Source organism: Ranitomeya variabilis, chromosome 1 (genome assembly GCF_051348905.1).
Source record: "Ranitomeya variabilis isolate aRanVar5 chromosome 1, aRanVar5.hap1, whole genome shotgun sequence".
In the NCBI taxonomy this organism is placed as follows: Eukaryota; Metazoa; Chordata; class Amphibia; order Anura; family Dendrobatidae; genus Ranitomeya; species Ranitomeya variabilis.
The window spans coordinates 100,794,163-100,803,853 of record NC_135232.1 but is presented as its reverse complement, the minus strand read 5'-3'; the positions used below and the strand labels follow the sequence as shown (position 1 = coordinate 100,803,853).

The 9,691-nt window shown below is 42.2% G+C and overlaps 1 protein-coding gene across 3 annotated transcripts in view; it reads right to left on the bottom strand.

Moving 5' to 3' along the window:
- Positions 1-257: 257 nt before the first annotated feature.
- The window catches only part of CDK7 (cyclin dependent kinase 7), a 32,079-nt gene continuing 22,645 nt past the window's right edge, over positions 258-9,691 (bottom strand). For 2 of the 3 annotated variants that reach the window (XM_077286689.1, XM_077286674.1), the window contains exons 6-12: positions 9,168-9,278; positions 8,796-8,914; positions 5,158-5,257; positions 4,985-5,071; positions 3,675-3,824; positions 2,995-3,142; positions 258-591 (exon numbers count right to left, since the gene is read on the bottom strand). In XM_077286689.1, the coding sequence (XP_077142804.1) occupies positions 563-591; positions 2,995-3,142; positions 3,675-3,824; positions 4,985-5,071; positions 5,158-5,257; positions 8,796-8,914; positions 9,168-9,278 (744 nt within the window). In that variant the 3' untranslated portion in view covers positions 258-562. Of the gene's footprint in view, positions 592-1,518; positions 2,517-2,883; positions 3,143-3,674; positions 3,825-4,984; positions 5,072-5,157; positions 5,258-8,795; positions 8,915-9,167; positions 9,279-9,691 lie in introns of those variants that run through there. The other variant, XR_013221440.1, reaches the window with a different exon arrangement.

The window sequence follows — 9,691 nt, the reverse complement described above, 5'->3', positions numbered from 1 at the left end:
ATCTTGTCAGTTACTAAAAAAGATGATTTCCCACTTCTGTGAAATAAAGAGTGTACACAAGGGAACACCAGAGATCAGGTAGTGTTACGGTAACACGGGCGATGGGCGGCACCGCGGATTCTGCCTTTGTAGACAGTGGTCACCGGACTGAGGACGTAAGCCCTGATCTCCAGAGAGAGGTGACATTATTTGTACAGGTCACACTTCAGATTGCCATCTGAGCCTAAAGGAATATCCAAGAAATGGAGAAGATTAGCTTTGTGTACATCAAAGGGAAGTTTTACTACAGATCATTCCAGTAAACTGCAACTCTAACCAGATTCATAACTTGTAAAACGAAAATAATAATCTATAAATATAATTATATTTATGAATCTTTTGGTGAGATGTTTATACAGGTTGGCGAAGGTTTAAAAAAAAAAAAATTACATGTTACTATGAACAGTAGGAAAAACTATTATACAGTATATTACAGAGTCGATCTTCCCGTCCAGTATGTGTCGATGTCCAAAGATTGAAGTGGTTTCTTATAGCAGCAATTATTCACAGTAATAGCACGCCTTCAGAAGCTCAACTTTTTCACAATGTCCTCTGAAAAAAACAAAAGAAAAAAAAAATGGTCAAACTCAGATTAGTATGGAAGACCACACTTTAAATCTGTATCACAAAACTATCAGATTAGGAAATTATAAAAGATTAGGTACGGAATAGAAATAAAAGGAGTATAAATATATATTTTACACAGCAACCATGCGGTATACTTTTTGCCAATGGATGACATATGCCAATGTACACTCAGTTATTGGCATATTGATGTATATCTCCATTAACGGGATCAAATGATGTGAGCACAGAGTAGAGCGAATGACGTAAAAAAACCTCCCAAAAAACAGGAAAATCCAGATGGCGCCAACAAAAATCACATATGGTTGAATGACTTCAGCTTTGCATACGCCTTGACAGTGCGTTTTGCTGACGTAAGAGTAGCAGGACTGATCCCACATTGATATATTGGCCTGTTAAATTTTGTCATACAGTAAAAGAAAAAAAAAAAAAAAAAAAGGGACAAAACAGGTTTGTGCTGCCGATTGCATGCAGGTCTTGCACAGAGTTTTTGACTGCTGTTCCTAGCATGCCCATACCTTATGTGATAGCAAATTTAGTGGTAAATTCCATATATCTGCACGCACCCTGATGGCACAGGATAGATGCTGGATTATGAAATATTCTGGACTGAACAGTCACCCAACAGTAAATGACAACTGTATTATCTACACACTATACTGTACTTAAAAAAAAAAAAAAAAAAAAAAAAAAAAAAAAGCCCACAAAGTTCATTACCGGATAAAGATATTTTCTGGAACATTGGATGCATTAGTAAAAGATAACATTTACAGGACAGGTAAGGATGGGAAACAAGTTTACAAGATTAAGAATATTCAAATATTCATCATTTCGCCAGAAAACTAAACAATGTATCAGAGTCAGAAATGTCGCATGACAACTGCACATCCATCTACTGTGATTAGAAACAACTTTATTGGTATTTCAAGAGAAAAACAATATCAACATTACTACATTGAAATACATAAGGAACCCCTGAGGAAGCTGCACAGCACAGAGATACACGAACATTTTTCTCCACCGTCGCCATCTTTTTGTTTGATTCCTATCGCTTAAGTGTCACAATTTATGCATCTTGGCACAGATGCCTCAAGACCGGCCTTGGTCACGACAGTTTTGATGAAGGAGCATGCTGCAGTCAAAGGCACGTTAAAAGTGCAGTGCTCCTTGCCACAAATCTCACGCTGGTCAGGGACTGGAGTGAGATCTGTGGTGTACAATACAGCCCAGAGTGTCACTAAATAGACAAGCGGGCGTCATGCCTTGTCCCAGCTTTGCCCAGTTTAGCAGAGCTGGCCAAAACTGGTGTGAAAACAACAAAAGTCGCAATATTTTTGCAGAACTTCAAGTTGCACAAAAAGTTTGCAACTTTGCAAAAGAGTTTTACGCCAGTTTTCTGCTGTAAAAGCTTTGTGGAATCAGGGCCCAAGGCTTCCTTAGTTAGGATTTTCAAGTCATGGAATTAGGCTTGTGCTGCAGACACAGTTTAGCATACTTTTTTGCATTTAATATATCCAGTATATATATTTTTCCCCCCTCTATCTCTTGATGGCCACACAAAATATTGGTTTGATTTAGAATTCCCCTTTGTTTACTGATACAAATTATTACCCCTTCTATTTTCCAAAGCATTCTTACTTTGCACCATTATTTTTACATCTGCCTAAAACTTTTGCTCACCACTGCACTTAGATAATATTTTTTTCCCTGCTATTATTAATGGTCTGCATAAGACAGAACCACTATACAAGGGTGTTTTTCATATAAGATTAGGCCGACCCTTTTTTGGAAGTTTGAGTGTTTATGCGTAGAATATACAATACTTGGTAAAATGTTATTCTTTTTACATGTGTAGCGCCGATATGACAATTTTACGATCATGTGTGATCATGCTCTCTCTTTGTAAATGAAAAAAAACACAAGGCGCCCCCAATGTGTCACACTGTTGAGGAAAAACATACAACCCTTTGCAGGGAATGTACTCACCTAGTTGAGTTGTGAAACTAGGTCACAACTCCCATGTGTGCTTGACCGCAGCAGCAGGTCTCCACAAAAATCCACAAGGATGTTGAGAGTAGTAGTCTTAGGTAAACTGAAGACCGCGCACACGGTGTAAATTTTTAGGTGATTTATTGAAGCCTACGCGTTTCAAGAGCTTTCCTTAAGAAGAGAGCAGGAAAGCTCTTGAAACGCGTAGGCTTCAATAAATCACCTAAAAATTTACACCGTGTGCGCGGTCTTCAGTTTACCTAAGACTACATGCTCGCTCTTTGGCACATCCCGCTTTGCACCCATGTGCCGCGCTGTAGGTCTGTCTATGTTTTCAGTGGTACCTGCTCTACTCTCGCTCAGTCCCAGTCAGTCACCTACTTTGTTCTGGGCCTTCCACGCGTTTCCTTTTGATGCCTAAGGTAATATTTTGCTGTTCTTTCAGTGCTTCCACAGAACAGTTGGGTCTTGGTAATAGGTGCCCAGGTGTTGGTGCTGGTCTGTTACAGAAATACTTTTTCCGCAATGCCTAAACCAATGAAAAAGAAGAGATTACCAAAACGAATAGTACTCAAGATATGTCAGCAGAGCTAACAGAAATAACACCAATACAATAAACTGAAGGAACTACTGAGGAGCCCCTTTCTTGTGGAAGATCACTATACGTCCATCTCATATCTTATAGAAATTGCTGGTGAAAGTTGACATAGCTTCTACTTTTTCCTTGCGGAGATGTAGCGATTCGGGGGACCCAGTCAAGCACCCAAAACACATTAGATGACTGTCCGTGGAACATGCAGATTTCGGTGTAATTAGTCATCCACTGAGGAGCCTCCCGAATATCCCGTCGGTGGTCATAAACATCAGGCAGTTGGAACTGAATTCGCCAATATTTGGCCAAACAAATCCTTCTCAATGTTTCCTGATCCACATTATGTGCCAGCTGCATCGTGTGGAGTGAACAAGTTATTAATGGCTAATCTAAGAATATACAACTATTCACACAACGGACGCCAACGTTTGTTTTCTGCGATATCTAAAAAAACAAAAAGGAAACATACTTGTGAAGCTGTGAATCTTGCACAAGGATTGAAAGTGAATAAACCCTGTAGAAGCTCGAGGAGATCGTCTCCTGCTGCGCTGAATATAAGATGGAGAGACATCCCAGGAAAGCTTTTAAATGTCACGTAATCTGGTAAACTGGACATGCCCTGCAAAACAAAGACAATGTTTAAAAAAAAAAAAAAAAAAAAAAAAAGAGCCCACAATAACAAATGCTGCACCATTCATGCTCTATGGGACTGCACGAGGCGGCCAAGCACGTCCCTTCGCTTTCTCCAGAAGCAACACAGACAATGAGTGGAGCACAAGTACACATTGGTCCTTCGCTCCATTCAGTTGGGGCTCGGAGTTTCGCTCTTAAGACTGGTAGGGCTTGAAGTAGTCACAACCCCTAGGGACCAGCATGCCATCACCTATCACATAAATAAGTGGTATCGAGCTCCGGTACTATTGCATTGCACTGCATTACGGATAATGTTTGATCTATAAGGAATGCTTCAGGAGGTTTGGGGGGGTGGGGTCATTTTCATCAGATTCTGTAGTCCTCTAGCTTCAAAAAACGGAGATTAACATATTGCTCATATTGTAGAGAGCGCCATTAGGATGACACATTACACGGTGACTTTATCAGCAACACCTGTCTAACGACCCAAGTTCTCTAGGTGTTGGTGTCACATTGCAACGCCATAAAAGAAAGGGTACTGCAACAAGCAAGTCACAAGTCATCCTACCATGTCATATTTTTACCAACTTTCTTGTGAAAGTACCCTTGGGGGAAACAATGCAGCCCCATTCACCATTATGTTGCGATGTAGCAAACTTTGGTTTTTAGGCAGGTGTTGCAGCCAATCTCGCAACATTGCCCCAGCCTAAGGCGGCACACTGAGTCTTTAGGCCCAATGATCATTAGTGGTAAGCGAACGTGCTTGGATAAGGTGTTATCTGAGCATGCTCAGGTGCTAACAGAGTGTCTTCGGTGCACTTGAAAAATATGTTCCAGTCCCCGCGGCTGCATGTCTTGTGGCTGTTCAACAGCTGCAACACATGCAGAGATTGCCTGTTTGTTACACAATCCCTCCATGTGTCGCAGCTGTCAAACAGCCACAAGAAATACAGGTGTGAAGACTTGGAACATATTTCTCAAGCACGCCGAATACACTCGGTTAGCACACGAGCATGCTCAGATACCACCTTATCCCAGCACGTTCACTCATCAATACTAATCATACGAGTTCCGCCTTGGTTGGCCATCTTTAACCTTCACATTGCCCTCTAACTTGGAGCACATCGAGACAGACAGGATACTCACAGGCCACTGCTCCTCTGTTGGGGTGCCCAAAGTCTCAAATATTTTTGTAAGTTGATCAAGATCAGAATCCCCAGGTAGAAATGGGACCTAAATTAGAAATAGTGACACGTTATAGAAGAGCTTTCATTCTTTATTTTTTCCTCATTAGCATCAACTCAAATTCTATAACTTACCCTTAGCAGGAGTTCTGCTAGAATACAACCCACTGCCCACATGTCCACGCCGACACCATACATCTTAGCCCCAAAGAGTAACTCAGGCGACCGATACCACCTAAAAGGCAAAAAAAAAAAAAAAAAAGAAGAAGTTTAGATATAACCCGGTGAAATAAATTAATGTAATAAATGTAACTGTCCAGGATCTAGGTCGTTTTTTTTTTTTTTTCTTAAAAAGGTGATGTCTCAAATTCATGAATGGGTAAAATTGCAGAATGCAAGTTTGCAATTTACCCATTACCAAAAATCCTTGCAAAAGGAGAGGATTTTTAATTTGACAGATTACCGCTCAGGTGAGCTACAACGTTGCAGTGTCGGTGTGGCTGGTTACCTAGGCATAGCGCATGGTGCGAGCAGCCACCATCAGTGCTCTGAAGCTGTATTACTGGATCCGACCACCATGCTGCAGAGGCAAAAACCGCCTCTTGCCGAGAGCCTGGAAGACAGTCATGGTCTGAGCTATCAGTCATCAGGGGGCGCACCCCACGCCCCTTCCTTTTGGAAAGCACGAAGAATGAAGATTTATCTGGAGACGACACCTATGTAGCTCCTCGCTGTTGTCGCCTCTGCCTATGTGCACGGTCCACAGTACAGACCAAAAGTTTGGACACACCTTCTCATTTAAAGATTCTTCTGTATTTTCATGACTATGAAAATTGTACATTCACACTGAAGGCATCAAAACTATGAATTAACACATGGGGAATTATATACTTAACAAAAAAGTGTGAAACACCTGAAATTATGTCTTATATTCTAGGTTCTTCAAAATAGCCACCTTTTGCTTTGATGACTGCTTTGCACACTCTTGGCATTCTCTTGATGAGCTTCAAGAGGTAGTCTGAAATGGTCTTCCAACAATCTTGAAGGAGTTCCCAGAGATGCTTAGCACTTGTTGGCCCTTTTGCCTTCACTCTGAGGTCCAACTCACCCCAAACCATCTTGATTGGATTCAGGTCTGGTGACTGTGGAGACCAGGTCATCTGGCGTTGCACCCTATCACTCCTCTTCTTGGTCAAATAGCCCTTACACAGCCTGGAGGTGTGTTTGGGGTCATTGTCCTGTTGAAAAATAAATGATGGTCCAACTAAACGCAAACCGGATGGAATAGCATGCCGCTGCAAGATGCTGTGGTAGCCATGCTGGTTCAGTATGCCTTCAATTTTGAATAAATCCCCAACAGTGTCACCAGCACAGCACCTCCACATCAGCACACCTCCTCCTCCATGCTTCACGGTGGGAACCAGGCATGTAGAGTCCATCCGTTCACCTTTTCTGCGTCGCACAAAGACACGGTGGTTGGACCCAAAGATCTCAAATTTGGACTAATCAGACCAAAGCACAGATTTCCACTGGTCTAATGTCCATTCCTTGTGTTCTTTAGTCCAAACAAGTCTCTTCTGCTTGTTGTCTGTCCTTAGCAGTGGTTTCTTAGCAGCTATTTTACCATGAAGGCCTGCTGCACAAAGTCTCCTCTTAACAGTTGTTGTAGAGATGTGTCTGCTGCTAGAACTCTGTGTGGCATTGACCTGGTGTCTTATCTGAGCTGCTGTTAACCTGCGATTTCTGAGGCTGGTGACTCTGATAAACTTATCCTCAGAAGCAGAGGTGACTCTTGGTCTTCCTTTCCTGGGGTGGTCCTCATGTGAGCCAGTTTCTTTGTAGCGCTTGATGGTTTTTGCCACTGCACTTGGGGACACTTGCAAAGTTTGCCCAATTTTTCGGACCGACTGACCTTCATTTCTTAAAGTAATGATGGCCACTCGTTTTTCTTTACTTAGAATTTGTAATATGGCAAGAAAAAAGCAGCTAACAGTCTATTCAGTAGGACTATCAGCTGTGTATCCACCAGACTTCTGCACACCACAACTGATGGTCCCAACCCCATTTATAAGGCAAGAAATCTCACTTATTAAACCTGACAGGGCACACCTGTGAAGTGAAAACCATTTCCGGTGACTAACTCTTGAAGCTCATCAAGAGAATGCCAAGAGTGTGCAAGCAGTCATCAAAGCAAAAGGTGGCTACTGTGAAGAACCTAGAATATAAGACATAATTTCAGTTGTTTCACACTTTTTTGTCAAGTATATAATTCCACATGTGTTAATTCATAGTTTTGATGCCTTCAGTGTGATTGTACAATTTTCAGTCATGAAAATACAGAAAAATCTTTAAAGGGAACCTGTCACCCCCAAAATGGAAGGTGAGCTAAGCCCACCGGCATCAGGGGCTTATCTACAGCATTCTGTAATGCTGTAGATAAGCCCCCGATGTATCCTGAAAGATGAGAAAAAGAGGTTAGATTATACTCACCCAGGGGCGGTCCCCACTGCGGTGGGCGTCGCGGTCCGGTCCGGGGCCTCCCATCTTCTTACGATCACGTCCTCTTCACGCGTGAAGACAAGAAGAGGATGTCATGTGTAGAAGAAGGGAAATGCCCCAAAATGTATATCTCTATATAGAGATGTGTTTAGTGCATGTTTTATGTATATACACATTTATATACACATGTATGCCACATGGAGCAAAGCCCCCCTTCCAGCCGCTATAAAACAAAGCTGCCATGAGCTAGAAAAACAAGTTTCATTTAGGACTGAGGGGGATGTATCTTAGTGGACAATAGACCGTGGCCTCATCCCCCATACCTGGGGCTGGTCACACCTCTTTTAGTTGGTCACATATAAGGGACAAGACCAGGTGGTTCTCGCTCTCTTGCTGGATTCCTGGGACAAGGATGGACTTACACACATGGCGGAGTATACTAGGCCTCAGGGATAGCCGAGACATAGGTGGGAGGGATGATATTGTATGTGTGATTTGGGTAATTTAGACAGGTAATCCAGGGTGGGTTATTACTGTGTGATATTGTTATATTATTGTATACTGTAGTGAGATTACTGTATTAGAGTTGTAGTATCCGTATAGTCGCCAGCTTGGGTATAAATATATATGTATGTTATAGACTGCAGACTTGTGTGTGTGTAATAAATATCCTTTATTGTTACACTGTTTTGTCTCAGTTAGTATATAGTGTAAGGAATAGATAACGTTGAGGTGTTAAGTGGATATTAATTATTAGTAGTCAATTTTGGCGTTAATAGTTGATATCGGATCTCAATAGAGGTGTAGGGAGAGTTCCTCTTTTGATACCATAAGTTTCAGTATTATTAGGAGGAAAACCCTGCACTTTACATCATCCTATGAAGATGGGAGGCACCGGACAGTACCGTTACACCCATCGGACAGTACCGTTACACCCATCGGACAGGACCGCAGCGGGACCGCCCCTGGGAGAGTATAATGTAACCTCTTTTTCTCATCTTTCAGGACACATCGGGGGCTTATCTACAGCATTACAGAATGCCCCTGATACCGGTGGGCTTAGCTCACCTTCCATTTTGGGGGTGACAGGTTCCCTTTAAATGAGAAGGTGTGTCCAAACTTTTGGTCTGTACTGTATTTGCTAAGATTTGTTGGAGCAGAACCTTCAAGCTTTTGAAGAATTTTACGACTTGCAGAGTTTCTGCTCAGTTCCTGCTCCAAAAACTGTGTGCGCACAAAGCCCCTTACTCACATAATACAACCACGTCACATACCTGGTTACCACTTGGTGAGTGTAAATTCTATTTGGACTCCCAAATGATTTTGCAAGACCAAAATCGGCCAGTTTAAGGACTCCATTCTCATCAAGCAGCAAATTGTTTGGCTTTAAATCCTGCAAAAGACAAGCTGGATGTCAGAAATATGACATGAGGACTGAGTCCTCCTGTGCTAATATCACACGTACCACACGTAAACATGATAAAATTAGCAGTCCACTCCTGGCTTTAGGTAAAGAATTTGCACCAAAAACTTTTGAGAAGTACATATGTGGCTCCAGCCTAAGAGGAAAGCTTTGCCTTTGGTGGTCCTTCACATGCGGTCTCACCGCTTCATCTTACAGGTAGCAAACATACAGAATCACTCACCCTATGCAGGATCCACAGGTGATGCAAGTACTCCAGACCTTGCAGGGTCATCAGCATGTAAGACTTAATATGTGCCGGTGTTAGGACCAAGCTCGTATCCCTTATAATTGCCTGAAGAAATAATAATATCACCTCAGTACTTATTATTCACGTGTTATTACATTCGGTAATTACACAACAATGGTGGATGTTTTCCACAGTGACCAATAGTGGTGTGAATATAGCCTTAAAGGGAATTTGCAGCCTGAGAAAGTTATTACATCCCACCAGATGTTGGCCTGTTGTTGGTCCTACCATTGGGAGCACCATCATTCTTCAGGCTCCTTAGAAGTCTATGGTGTTCGCAAAGATAGTCAAGCGCCAAAGACTTTAAATCGAGCAGCAGGGAGCACGACTGCCACAAGTCCTCCTGGCCATGGGAGAAGGAGGATGCAATTTGTGGAGATCCAGCAGTGGGACTCACAAATCTAACAATTATCACATAATGGAGATAACTTTCTTACATCAGAATACCCTTCAAAGGG